Source organism: Elgaria multicarinata, chromosome 14 (genome assembly GCF_023053635.1).
Source record: "Elgaria multicarinata webbii isolate HBS135686 ecotype San Diego chromosome 14, rElgMul1.1.pri, whole genome shotgun sequence".
NCBI lineage: Eukaryota > Metazoa > Chordata > Lepidosauria > Squamata > Anguidae > Elgaria > Elgaria multicarinata.
This window is the reverse complement of record NC_086184.1, coordinates 17,463,720-17,477,381: the sequence shown is the minus strand read 5'-3', so window position 1 is coordinate 17,477,381 and position 13,662 is coordinate 17,463,720. Positions and strand designations below refer to the sequence as shown.

The 13,662-nt window shown below is 42.8% G+C and overlaps 1 protein-coding gene across 3 annotated transcripts in view; it reads left to right on the top strand.

Moving 5' to 3' along the window:
• RANBP10 (RAN binding protein 10) overlaps positions 1 to 13,662 on the top strand; it is a 51,036-nt gene that overhangs the window by 13,031 nt on the left and 24,343 nt on the right. For all 3 annotated transcript variants that reach the window (XM_063141001.1, XM_063141000.1, XM_063141002.1), the window contains 2 exons: positions 5,522 to 5,689; positions 11,819 to 11,841. In XM_063141001.1, the coding sequence (XP_062997071.1) occupies positions 5,522 to 5,689; positions 11,819 to 11,841 (191 nt within the window). The remainder of the gene's footprint in view (positions 1 to 5,521; positions 5,690 to 11,818; positions 11,842 to 13,662) is intronic.

Below are 13,662 nucleotides of genomic sequence, written 5' to 3'. Positions count from 1 at the left end.
GGACTGACACCCATGAAATTGAGTTTTCTATTTGCATATATGATTATAGGCGCCTGAGGTTGGCAAGTTCAAACCTTTTACATCTTCTTCAGAACTGTTTATGACAGCCTTCCTCAACAGGATGCCCTCCAGATGTTCTTAACTGCAATTTCCATCAGCCCTTGCGAGCCAGGCCAATAGACAGGAATGATGGAGTTGTAGGCCAAAACATATGGAGGGCACCTTGTAGAGATAAGCTGCTCCATGTTTTCTTTGTACAGCAACTTCCTTTCCTGCCAAAATAGAAACTCCCTGGTTAAAGAACACTCTTCTCTTGGCCTTCCTTGTAAAGCAGCAATGATACCCATTTGCCAGTGTGCTTGGTTGACTTGTTTTGTTTCCAGAGTTTGGCTGTAGGTTCATTCCTATTGCCTACTTTCCTGGTGCTTAACTTGGCATAAAAATGGAGGCAGTTAAAGATCTGGAGGGCCCTGGTGGGTAGCTGATTCAAGGGTGTGTTGACTAAGAAGTCTTGGAAAATACTGGGGATTCCACTGCTGATTTGTCATATGGGTGTTCACACTAGAAACTATTGTTGGAAGCATCAGATGTTGTTCATCATTCTTAAATTAGATGATTACAAGTTTGTGGCTGCAAGAATGAAGTAGGTCACTCTGTGTGTACTTTATTCTGAATTAGTAAGGAAGAAGTTGTTGTTTTTCAGGTGGAGTAGCTTGGTGTATATAATCCTGAGTCATTCTAGATAAAGGTGTTGACAACATTTGAGACTGTCTGACAGCTCACAAACAAGTGCTCAAATTGTCATGTGCCTGATCATGCTCATTTGAAGCTGGCTGTGGCCACCATGAGATTTCAGAGTGGTGTTTTAGAGTTCATTTTGGAGAGATGAGACGGAAACATTTCTTTTAGGCCGGCTGCTCTGCTGTGACATGGGGGTAGTGCTACTCTGTAATGGAAGTAGAGTCACTCAAGCCACCATATTGTGTGCCTGATTCCATACTTTGCACCACAGATAAACCATTCTGGAACTTGAATTTCATTTCTTAGAGGAAATCCAGGAAGCAAGCTGTTGCTCTGGGATCATAGAACAATATTCTCATGATTTTGGCTCTAAGTTGCCAGGACTCTTTGTCCTGGACATACACTGGGTTATTTTGGTAGCTTTCCTCTCAGAGTGGGACCTGGCTCCTTTGCCAGCCCATGCCGCCTGTGGAACAGCCGAGTATATTTAGTCCATGATGACTTGTCTGTGGTTTGTGTAACATGATGCTTCAATGCCTCCTTGACAGGAATCTGTGGTTTACATTAAAAGAGAGAGAGAGAGAGATGGTGAAAATGTCTGTAGCATAAATCTGCTGGAAGCTACACAACAGCTAGTTTTGTGACTTCTATTAAAACAAAGAAGCCTTTCCCCCAGCTGCTGAAAGATGGGCTTTCATAGAAGATCTGTCAACTTTGCTATGAGCTACAGGTACTTATTCCTGCTTGGCTCTTGGCAGACAGCTGGAATCAAATAGTGTTGAAGGCACCAGAGATGGCTCACAGTTGGCTCTTCATCTCAATCAAACTTTGCCAGCTTGCTCTTTCCTTCCTATACGTCTCTCTCTCTCTCTCTCTCTCTCTCTCTCTCTCTCTCTCTCTCTCTCTCTCTTAAACCCCCCCCACACACACATCCCAAGAGAGAGGGGAGCAGAGATCTTTTAGTATATTAGTACCATAGCTATTATACACATTTGAAAGAGGCTGATGGCTAGCTCAGTTTTTCTATAGGCAATAGCCCAATGCAAACATAATTTCCCACTCTCTTAGCCACGATTAAGAGAGGGCTACAGGATCATGTGCTCACTTACCCCTCTTCAGGTTCCATTTAAACCAGAACTTGAAACCAATGTTCCAAGCTAATTCACACACCCTGGTTAAGATGGGAGCTATGGTTAAGGCTGTGGGTAGAAGACTGGGCAGAATTAGTGCTGAAGAGGGATGGGGGAGGGACTGTGTAATCCAGTAGTTTGCTTCCAACATCTTAACCGTGGTTGAGAGATCTGGGAATTACGTGCGAGCACTAATGCTATATCTTGGGCTTTTACCTGGCTTGTGTTGAAAACTGTTGACGCTCAGTGTGACTACATCCCACTCTGGCTACTATATCCAACTTTTACTACGTGTTTCAGGTTTTGCTTTGCACCTCATCCATCTGATAGATGAAATTATGCCGCTCTCAAAACTGCTCCAAGTTGCTGACATAACACCTTGCAGCAAAAGAGTGTAAATCAGCTGGATTTAACACTGGCACCGTTCAATTTTGCTGTCCTCACCTCATTCTTTTGTTTATACCCAGGCTGGGAAGAGTTTTAGGAGCACAACGTAAGTCAGGGTTTCTCGGTGAGATCCTACAGATTTCTACATCTGCAGCCGTGACCTGAGTGCCCTGCACATTCTATTCTGCACCAGGAACTTCCCCCCCCCCCCCCAAAAAAAAAAATTAATGCAGCTGTTCAAAGAATATATCAGCTGCTGGAGATTTGATTCTTGATAAGCTAAAGGGGCAGCGGGTCTGCTGACTTTTTGGAGATGGGGATGGTATTTCACTTGTGAGAAGACTTCTGTGTTTGCTTTTATCAGTATTGCCTTAGCACTCTCCATTAGAATTTGGATTTTGTTCAAGTGGCTTTTTCAGATTTGTCACAGAATGTAGCATACTAAATTGTACACCGATTTTACACTTTATCCCTGGAAATCTAACTGTCTTGCTGACTTTCAGGTAGGGTGGATTTGATTTAAATCACTACTCAGAAAGACTCGATTTAATCATGTGACTTCCCCCCCAAAAAAGTGCACTCTTCCTCGCTATATTTTACACAACTCAGAGTTACCAAAGACTCATTCTTGCTGCTATAATCTTAATATTTACAACCAGATGAAGGTTTCATTTTTAGAATAGCAACTTTTCAGATTAGTTTTACAGTTATATCAAAAAAATACTGATTTGGTTATACTATTAGAAACACATCATAGATAGATAATTATGAAATTATTGCGAGATGAACTATTTCCAGTTTAATAGGTTAATAATTCATATGGGCTGTGCTTTATTGGAAGGAGAAAAATAATCTTACAGAAACTTCTGGAAGAGCATGACGTTGAGAATGGATTAATGGAATTCATTTCCCAAAAAATTTACAGCCTCATGCTACATAATTAAAAACTAATCCTTACTTCATGATGGATAACCTTTGAACTATAATGTGTCTTAAATAGAAAACTATCTTTACATAGATTTTTCCTCAAAAAGCATTTTATTCAAAAAAATCCAATTTAAATTTAAAAAATCAATTTTTTTTTTTTTTTAGAAGAAATCATTGATTTTTATCCACCCTGCTTTTAGGAGACTGTACCACTTCTCTGTAGTATACTGAATGCCAGAGTTCTGTAGGTTCTGGACTGCAATCAGAATTTTTTTTGCAAGCCCTGACTTAAAACGTGACAGTAAACAGGACAGAAAAATAACAGCTAGAAAGAATAATGTACAATACAATAACCAATGGACTATGGATCATTCCTCACCAAACCCCTGTAATTCACAGAAGAGCCTTGGAACTTGTAGATGCTGCTGCCTTGAGTCCAGCCATTCCTGCTGGACTCGCTTACCTAAGATTGGGTCACTTGAGGACATTTGCTGATGCTGTGCACTCTTGTTCTGCTATCCTCCAAGGTTTAGCATCCTTAGCAGAAGGGAAGAAACTGCTCTCAGGAAGGGAGGATGTAGAACACCAACAATCCTAGTGGGGAAAACAGAAGCCATGTGGAAGTGGGCATAGGAAGAAATTAGAGGACTCACAAAGAATTGGGAAAGTCTATTGTGTCTTTGTGAAGGAAAAAATAATAATTTACAGTAAGCGGCATTATATATAACATATATTCCAAAACAAGCTGATAGCTGAAAAAAAGGAATTATTCAGTGGTTGCTGAATAATAGCATAGCATTTGTTAACTTTTTATTTCATTGGAAACTCTGATGCTAAAATCAGTGTTTCCTTCCACTTTTGAAAGAGTTTTGCCTAAATTTGGTGGGGGGAAATCTGAAAATTGGTGATGTCCATACAACCGCTGGCCTAATTGCATCAGTGTAAGCGCCAACTCAGTGAGTGTAATTTCAGACAATAGTTGCATCTATCGAAACAGTCAATATCTGGTCATTGGAATTGGATTTCTGCTACAGAGTGCTGCAAGGCCTGATGGAGCAAGGATTTGTAGCCTGTATTCTGCAAGCGTTACATGATAGCTTATGCTTCAAGCCTAAAGCAATGTTCTTTCTTTTCCACATAATGTAATATTTCATTTGGTTTCTGCAAGCAACAATGGGATTTTGTAATTGTGTTGAAGAGCATGCCAAACCAAAATGTATTGGGACAGTCAGAAGTATTTATTACCCTATATACGTATTCCACAGTTTATACCAAGGATGGGTTGTTAATTTTTGTATACCTTCTGGCCCAGTTCCCACATCACAGGAGCCCAGGTCTGGTTTTTTGTAAATTGGGGTTACCATGAATGAGCCAGCATGCTAGTTCACGTGACTCAATGACTCCCACTTGGCTTCTCCTGCTAGAAGGAGGAGCTTAACAACCCAGGTAAGCTCCATCTCAGGCTTGTTTAGTGCAACACCCAAACCTCCCGCTTTCCTCTTCCTCAACACCCTAGAATTAGAACCCAGGGTTCCTAGGTTTAGCCACTCCTGGCAGGAGAGGCTAAGTAGGAGCATTGAAGTCATGTGAACACAATGGCCTGTTCACAGTCACCCAGGTTTTTTTTTAAAAAAAGCCCTCAGTTGCTGTGACGTGCAAACAGGGCCACTGTTTTAACCCTGCTACGCATTTAGGGTCATAAAATATGTCAAACTTTCCTTTCGTCTGTGCCAAATGAAAGCGGTTCCCCGTTCTCCCACCCCCACCCCGTGTTCTTTTATATTTGGCCATTGTGCTAATAAATAAGACCGCAGTTGTGGTGCTGTACTATGAACAGTAATCCTGAACATAGTATCTTGATTTACATTCAGTTGGAGCCATTATCAGATACATGTACTTGTTAAGCAATCACAGTTTGACTATACATCTTAAACTCGGTAATCGTGTATTTGGTGCAATAATTTGTGGAAGAAATAACAGCTGAAGCGAACTGATTGTTCTTGTCCTCTACAGTGTTAAAATCTAGAATATTTCCCCCATCAAATATCAAGTAAATAGTGGCTCTTTCCACTTTCTGGCTTGCTTCCTCCAGGGCTTGCTTGAATCTGGCATGGGAGGCCGCATGGGAAATCGTTAACCTCCTCTTTCCAACAGCAGTCTAAGAGATATTAACTACACCTATCTCTACCCTTATTTGTATGAGGGTGCAGCTCCATATCTCACTAGTGTCATGTAGCTCATTGGTATTACCTGTTCATGCACCCCACAATCCTGTTGTTCTTGTGGTCAGCTTAGCCATCTTTTTAACTTGACCTCTATTGCTCTCTCCTGTTCAGGTTGGGATAAGCATTCCTATGGCTACCATGGTGATGACGGACACTCCTTCTGCTCTTCAGGGACAGGGCAGCCCTATGGCCCCACGTTCACTACTGGCGATGTGATTGGCTGCTGTGTGAACCTCATCAATAACACCTGTTTCTACACAAAGAATGGGCACAGCTTAGGTAGGCAAGCAGACCTTTGACCCAGCTTTGTATTGTTTCCAAATTGCAAACTGAACAGCTTTAAAATGTCTCCTAGTTCAAGCTCTAACTTGCAAGACTTCTAGGGTGAAAGAGAAACCCAGGGTGATAATGTATTGGAATTATTTGTGTTAGTGTTAGCAGGTGTGAATGATTTGTGTATCTCAGCATCCACTTCAATCTTTTTTTCTTTTCTGTTAATATCTTTTCTTCAGCTAGCAAGAACTTTTTAAAAAGCTTTGGTCATTTGAAACAAAGTTGCCTTAGACATATCTGTCTTCTGGAGAACAGGGTCCACTTCATAGTTTTCTGGAAATGTAGAACCGTAAAGGACATACTCCCATTTCTTTTGATCTTGAGCAAGAGTTCAGGGTACCTCGCTGTTGATCTGCATACACTGAAGCGGAATGATAGTCCAAGTACAACACAATTCTTTGCTGGAGTGATCATATTGCTTTGATTGGGGGCATGTCAGTGTGGTGTAGTGGCTAAGGTGTTGGACTGGGAGATCTGGGTTCTAGTCCCCACTTGGCCATGGAAACCCACTGGGTGACTTTGGGCCAGTCACAAACTCTCAGCCCAACCTTGTCTCACAGGGTTGTTGTTGTGAAGATAAAATGGAGAGGAGGAGGAGGATGTATGCTGCCTTGGGTTCATTGGAGGAAAAAAAGGCAGGATATAAATGCAATAATAAAATAAAAGAAATGTTATATACAGGAGAGGAGAAAAATCCCAATCAATAGTCATATCATGGATTCTTGAGCTCATTATAAAATGTCTTTGTGCTCTTCCTGATGGTTTAGACACCCATTGAAAGAAATAGCAAGCTGTTCCCTTGCACTGGGTTTACTGACACATAAACTTTTCTGTTGTCTGAGGGTTTGATGGGATTCCAGAAGGAAAACCCCAACAACTTGAACTGTTTCAGAGTTGCTTAGTGACCTTCTAAAATACGACTTTTCCTTTACCTAGAAACATTCATAATAGCATGGATGCCAGACTGGGCATATTCTGTGACCCGGAAGCAGGGCTTGCCCTCTTCGGGCAGCACCTTGAGGGAGGGAATTGGTGTCTAAATGGTGTAACAAGATGCAAAGTAATTAGCATGTGCATAATTGAATATGTGTTTTGGTATGGAGCTAACATTGGCCTGATGGGGCTTGGCCATTGCTTGTTTGTCCCAAAATGCTAGGTGTTACCTGATACCTGCAATACCTCAATGACTCATTGACCTGCTTAACACAAGACAACAGCCCATGGCTTATCCCGCACTGCCTGCAGCACACCCACCACTTCTGCTTTTACTCAACAACCCATGAGTAACTCCGTCATAGATTGCTTAGCAAGTTGTCCGAACAGCTGTGATTTTTAGGGGATAAACTATCCAGCTGTTAACCCATGGCTTGTTGTTGGGTTAACTGCTAGGTTGTTTAGCCCCCAAACAACCCTGCAGTTCGGACAACAAACTAAGCATCCTATGACAGAGCTGCTTGTAGGTTGCTGCGTAAAAGCAGAATTGGAGATTGCACTGCAGGCAGCGTGTATGCTCTCTCCTGGCTGTCCCCGACAGCCCATGGTTTGTTTAATCCATGGATTGTCATGTCATGCAGTCCATTTTATCACAATTTTGGAAATAACAGTATAATGCAAAACCTATAGCTACAGGATTTCCCCCCCACCCCATCTAAACATGCATAGGAGTGTGCCCTAAGAGATTAAACTAGGGAGATATAAGACATGGTGGAGACTTATAAAAGTATGCAAGGTGTGGCAAAACTATATAGAGGCCTTTTTACTCTTTCAATACTATAATTTGTGCTACCCAGTGAAATTAATTGATAGTGCATTCAGGGCAGATAAGAGAAAGTACTTTAATTGCCTAATTAACTTTTGGAATTCACTGCACCAAGACATGATGAAGACCGCTAGATTAGATGTCTTTAAAAAGAAATTAGACTGTGATTCAGTTGACATGTCATAGCAGTGATTCCTGAGTTGTTTAACCCAGGAATAGTGGGGATGAGCAGAGCACATGAACCATTTCCGCTTTTAATCCATTGTTTCATGATGTGTGAACCTGGAAACTTTGGGTTGTTTATGGGTTAAACAACCCAGAGTTAATCCAACAATAACCCATATGGATAGGCATTGAGAAAAAGTGGATAGAGTGTCATTCCCCCCCTCATAATGCTAGAACCTGGACTGATTGGTAGAAGCTTCAAGCCAGATAAAAGGAAGTACTTCTTCACACAGTGCATAAACTATGTAATTTACTACCACAGGTTGTAGTGATAGCCACCAATTTGGATGGCTTTAAAAGGGGGTTGGATAAATTCCTGGAGGTGAAGGCTATCAATGGCTACTAGCCCTGAGGGTTATGTGATATCTCCAATATTCGAGGCAGTAAGCCTGTGTGCACCAGTTGCTGGGGAACATGGGTGGGAGGGTGCTGTTGCACCATTTCCTCCTTTGTTGTTCCTTGGCCAACGGCTGGTTGGTCACTTTGTGAACAGTGTGCTAGACTAGATAGACCCTTGGTCTGATCCAGCATCAGGGCACTTCTTATGTTCTTAAGACGTAGTGATGGCCACAAATTTGCATGGCTTTAAAAGGGGATTGGACAAATTCATGAAAGATAAGGCTATCAATGGCTTCTAGTCCTGATGGCTATCTGCTATGTACACCAATTGCTGCAGAACATGGATGGGAAGGAGCTGTCGCACCCATGTCCTGCTTGTGGGCAGCCGTTTGGTCACTGTGTGAGCAGAATACTGGGCTAGACGGACCTTGGTCTGATCCAGTTCAGCTCTTAAGCTCAGATGTCTTGTGACCAGATCTTTAAGCGTTACTCTTATGGATTACTTTGTTGAAGGGAGAGTTTTTCTCTTACTTTGGAAAGGGAAGAAAGGTGACATAGAGGCCATGTCTGTTCTCAAATGAGGCTGCTGTTGATGTTGCTTTTGGAGCATCCAAGTTACTTGTTTTAACAACCAAATGCCATGTTACAATCGCATTAGCACCCATATTTGTTAATACCCCATCCCTCCCTATATCGTGCTTGTTATCGTTTCCAGCCTGTGGCATCGCTGGCCTGTACGTGTTAAAGCTGCTGTGCTTGGCTAAAACTGGAAGCAATCTGTCCTGAGATGGCTCCTATTTTGGTGACAGCTTTCTAAATGCCTGTAGAACAACTGTGTCCCCAGAGATGGGCAGCCCCTCGTGCAAACCCGAATTAGGGCTAAGTGCACAGGGAGTTGCTCTGGCAGGAAGGGAGAAAGAGGGTGAGTTATCCTTCCTGGTAATGCGAATGTCTGCAGTATATTCTTGGGCTGGTGCAGGTGGTCCCTGACTGATGTATAAAGATTGGGTGTCCATGTGTGAAAATTCCAGTGATAGGATGCTACACGATAGAAGGCAATGACCCTACCAGAAATGCTGTGCTCTTTCTGAGTTCTGTCAATTTCTGTAACTGTCAGTGTATTACGCGATATTACCAGGGCCAAATCTACACCAAGCAGGATAGGAAACTTTGAAAATGGTTTGAAAACGGTATACCGAGTGTGTCTTGGGCCCCAACAGTTGTCACTACTGTTATAAACCGTTTTAAAGCAGTAGTGTAGATCCTGCCCCAGATGGAATAAAATGGCTGCAAGTTGAATGTCCTCTGTTAGTGCCAGAAACTTGACTTTGCTTCCCTGTACCTGGATGTCCTGTTAACGCCTGTCTTCAGTTTTGCGATGCACTGTCATAGGACAGAAATGGTTTGTGGGGTTGCAGTATAGGCACAAAAATCTTTTGTATATGTGTGCCTTGAAAGCATCTGTGAGAAGTACAATGTTCAAGAGTATCTTACAGTTAATACCTTTTGCTGTGAGGTTTCTTTGAAAAGGGGAAGCCATAGGGAGTATAATGTAGGGCCGTGCGTATCTACAGACTCTGCCTTATGCAAGTAGCTTGAAACCTGATGATCTTAGAACTGTTTTTGATGTTACTATTGGGCACTCTTGTTACAGTGACCTTCTTAGCGTTGCTTGAATGCTTAAGAGGCTACTTCCATTGTGGAAGGAACCAGCTGTTTTCCATCTTTCTTTAAAGCAGGGTTGGAGAACCTTCGTTGCTCCTGCACAGAGAAATTCCAGCCGTGGACCAGGCCAGAGCCAAAAGTGGCCAGGGCCACCCCATCCTCTTTCTTTCTGCCATCCTATTTCTTTCTCTATCTGACGCCACCGCTCCCCCTCCCCGCTCAGCAGGCTGCCGGGGGATGGACTGATTCTTCTTGCCGGAAGTCTCAACTAATCGTTTGGAGGGAGCCTTTGAACTTAGGCGGAGGGGGCTGCAGTTTGCCCACCCTGCTCTGAAGAGTGGAAGTGAAATAAAATGTACACGCATCAGACTGTTCCAAAGAGATACATATCTCTTAAAATAATGGGTCTCTGCTTTAACATGTTCTTTAGCTTTCGTTTTCAGAAATGGTATTAAATCGTGGAAAGGTGGTGGTTGCTTTTTCAAAATTGGATTTGTAGAGCACCATCCATGTTTGTGGCATTTTACACAGTAAGCAAAACAAGGTAGATCCTTGCCCCCAAGGAGCTTAAGATCCAGACTTTAGTCAGGGAAGGAGGTTCCTTCCGGAGGGTGGAAAGGGGGAAAAGCCTGGATGGCAGGATGAATATGCACAAGTGCAGTTGCAGGTATGTAGGCTTCCTTGAGTAGGGCAAGTAATGACTGCATCCACGTCCTTTTTTTAGCTAATATCTTAAACTAGAGGACTTGGGCCATTAGCTCTGTGCCCAGAAATGTTTGCTTCCCATGCCTGGGTTGAATTTGCCATATCATCTCCTATCACTTCAACCCTTGATTCTGTAATTCCAACATACACATTAAAATAAACAAATTCAAATACTTTTTTTTTTTTTGAGGGGTACAAAGTATGTACCCACTTGTAGTGTGTGTGTGTTTTCTCCTTACAGGAGAGCCTGAGAAGGTCTGTTCTACCCATGGTGCAGAATGAAGCGGGAGGGTGCTGAGGAGGCAGAAGGGCGGGACCATTTCCTACTGCATGGGGAAGAGGGCTGTCCAGTTCTGAATGCTGCTCCTTACAAAACTTACAAATAGAGAGAAAAAGTCCCGGCCCAGCTGGTGGGCCATTCTCTGGTTGGCTGCCTGCTGCATTTTGAAGGGGGGCACTCTCTTTTACCACCTTGGCAATCTCCTTCATTCTGCTGCATGTAAAGACCAAGATTCAGCCTCATGAAAAGATGGCAATTCTGCCTGCATGTTCATTCTGCTACAGCCTTCTGTAGGAGTGCCTTTTTTCTCTCTCCTCCTGCCTCCGCTTAGCTTCCTTTGGTGCTCCATGTGGCACCTTGAAGCGTTTGCTCGGTTGTATGCACAGCAAAGACATTCTCCTCTTGTGCAGCTCTCGCGCCCTCCTAGCAGCACACTGTGGGTTGCTCAGGTATCCATGCGCATACCCAAGTCTGCATCTCCTTCCTGTTGCATTCCCTTAAAGAAACAATCACCAAAAGCTAATGAAAGAGTTTGCTCTGAAAAACCATTTTTTGGACAGCCCGGACGAGTTTTATTGCCATTAACAAATCTTCATTAAAGTAAACCCTTTCCTTCGTTTAATAGCGTTTCCTGTGCAGGAAAAGTACTAACTCAAATCCTCAGTGTGTGTCCTTTCGGCACAAAACCCCTTCACTCTGGTGTAATTGAGAATCCGGTCTGTGTCTACGAATATATTGGCCACTTAACCCGCCCTGATAGTGAATTAATCCATATAATGAATTCAACCTTCTTTCTGTGAAAGCTCTAATTCAGTTGAAGGTTAGTTTGAGGAATATGGGCTGCCATCCTATATACATTTACAAGGGAATAAGATGCACTGAAGACCGTAAGGTTTAGCTCTGAGCAAGAACACATAGGATTGCACTGTGAAGCTTCCTGATGGGCATAAGATCACAAAAGTTCCTGCTTCACACTCCCACATTGCTTCTACTAGACCCAGCCTGGAATTTCTTGATAAGTTGTAGCATGTGTACCAAGATAAGTTGTAGGCAAATGGGGAAAAAATCCTTTGTCTTAATTCTAATATTTTTCCCCCTACAGGTATAGCCTTTACAGACCTCCCTGTAAGTACAACTATTTTCAGTATTTTAACCAAAAGATGCCAATTAAAGGGAGGGGGGGAAGTGCCTTGGATGTGCTAATGTCTTCTCTTTGCCATGTCATCTGGAAGTATTTAGTCCTAGGCAGATTGTTTGCACTGCAGTCAGGGTTGGCAGGTTTCTCAAGAGAAATTAGTTAAAAGAGTGCTGGTAATTAGCAGGCTTTTCCTGGAATTTACTGGGAAACTAAACATTAACATAACAATTAAAAGTATTGGAAGTTCTTTAGCAGTTCTTAATAGTTTTGCAGGCATAAGCCTGCTTCTTTAAAAGAAGCAAAACAAAACAAAAAACTCACCCTCAGCCTAAAATAAATCACGACTTTTTATGTTCATTCTGGCTGCCTCGAGCAAACTAAAAATAGCTTAAGCTAGTGAATTGTTAAGCAATGTACTCTCGCTAAAGAAACAATGGGGAATTCCCAGATTCTGAAATGTTCCAGTCTATTTGTGCTATGCAAACTACATCTACAATCCAGACAGTTCCTTTTCTCATAGGCTCATTGGTTGAAGTGCAAATCCAACAACTGACCTTAGCGGTCCTAGTGAATCAAGTCACGCTCTCCTTTACAACATGAGCAAAGGCACAAGACCACTTGAGACCCCTTTCAGGGGCATTTTGAGATAGTCCTGAGGGTTGTTCGTCCTCTGGTGTTTTGTACTTGAACACCAGTATGGATTACGAAGTACACATGTGTTGGTTCAGATGGAAACACTGTGATCCGGTTTGCATGTAGCAACAACCCAGGGTACAGGTTGTGTATGGATTGTCATTGAATTGTGGGTTGTTGTTTAATTATGGGTTGTCATGTACGAACCCTGCCCTATGGTTTAACCTTGCACTATCGTTAAACCATTGTGCAGGGTTTGCATGTAATGACAACCCGTGATTCAACCCATACTCATCCCAGTGGCAGTTGGTGGCCAATGAAACTGGAGGGGCAAAAAATAGGTGGATACAGTCACCAGAGCTGTAGCCAAGGGTTTACCAGCCCTCTTGCGCCCTAATTGGCTTTTAAAAATACTCAAGCAACTCCAGCCCACAAAATTGATTTTTTAAAATACACAAACAGCCACAAGTATCCTAAATTGATTTTTTTAAAAAAAAAATGCCCACAACACAAGCATGAAAAATGGTCTTTCAGGACATATATTAAATCAAGTGGAGAAAAAACCCTCCAATGGAGGCTTTTCTTCTTTTAACCTCTCGCAGGTTAAAAGAATTTCATGATGAAACAGGGTGGTTACCCCCCTTCCATCGCACCGTAATCCCAATCTGAATTGAGGCTGTGGCTGTTTAAATAAAACAAGTATAACCCTACCTGAACTTCTCTTGCTCCAGAAGGCAAGTGGCAGGGGGAGACACGGCTCAAAGCACTGCAGCAGCCCTTAGGCACGAAGGGGTTCCTTCTGATTGGCTAACTCCTGTCAGTACCATGGGATGACTAATTTGCATTTTAAAATGGTGGCTGCTGGCGGAGCGTGCTCCCCAGGGAGTGTTTCCCCACACAGGGGGAGGGCTCTGTTCATGCTTGTGGATTAGGCATGCACAGTTCCCAAAATGGCATGATTTTCTTTTCCGGTGCTGCAGCAGCCGGCAAATGATGCCACATTTCAGCCACGCGCAAGATGTTTTCTTGCATTTTTCATGGGTTGGGTTGGGGATGAGGCTGTGCTGCCCCCTCCCCTTTGATTGCCACTGTCCCTGACTCAACCCATACTCTGGGTTGTTGTTAGACGCGAGCCAGGCCAGTATGTTTGTGTCAAATGCTTTCCTCTTTAAAAA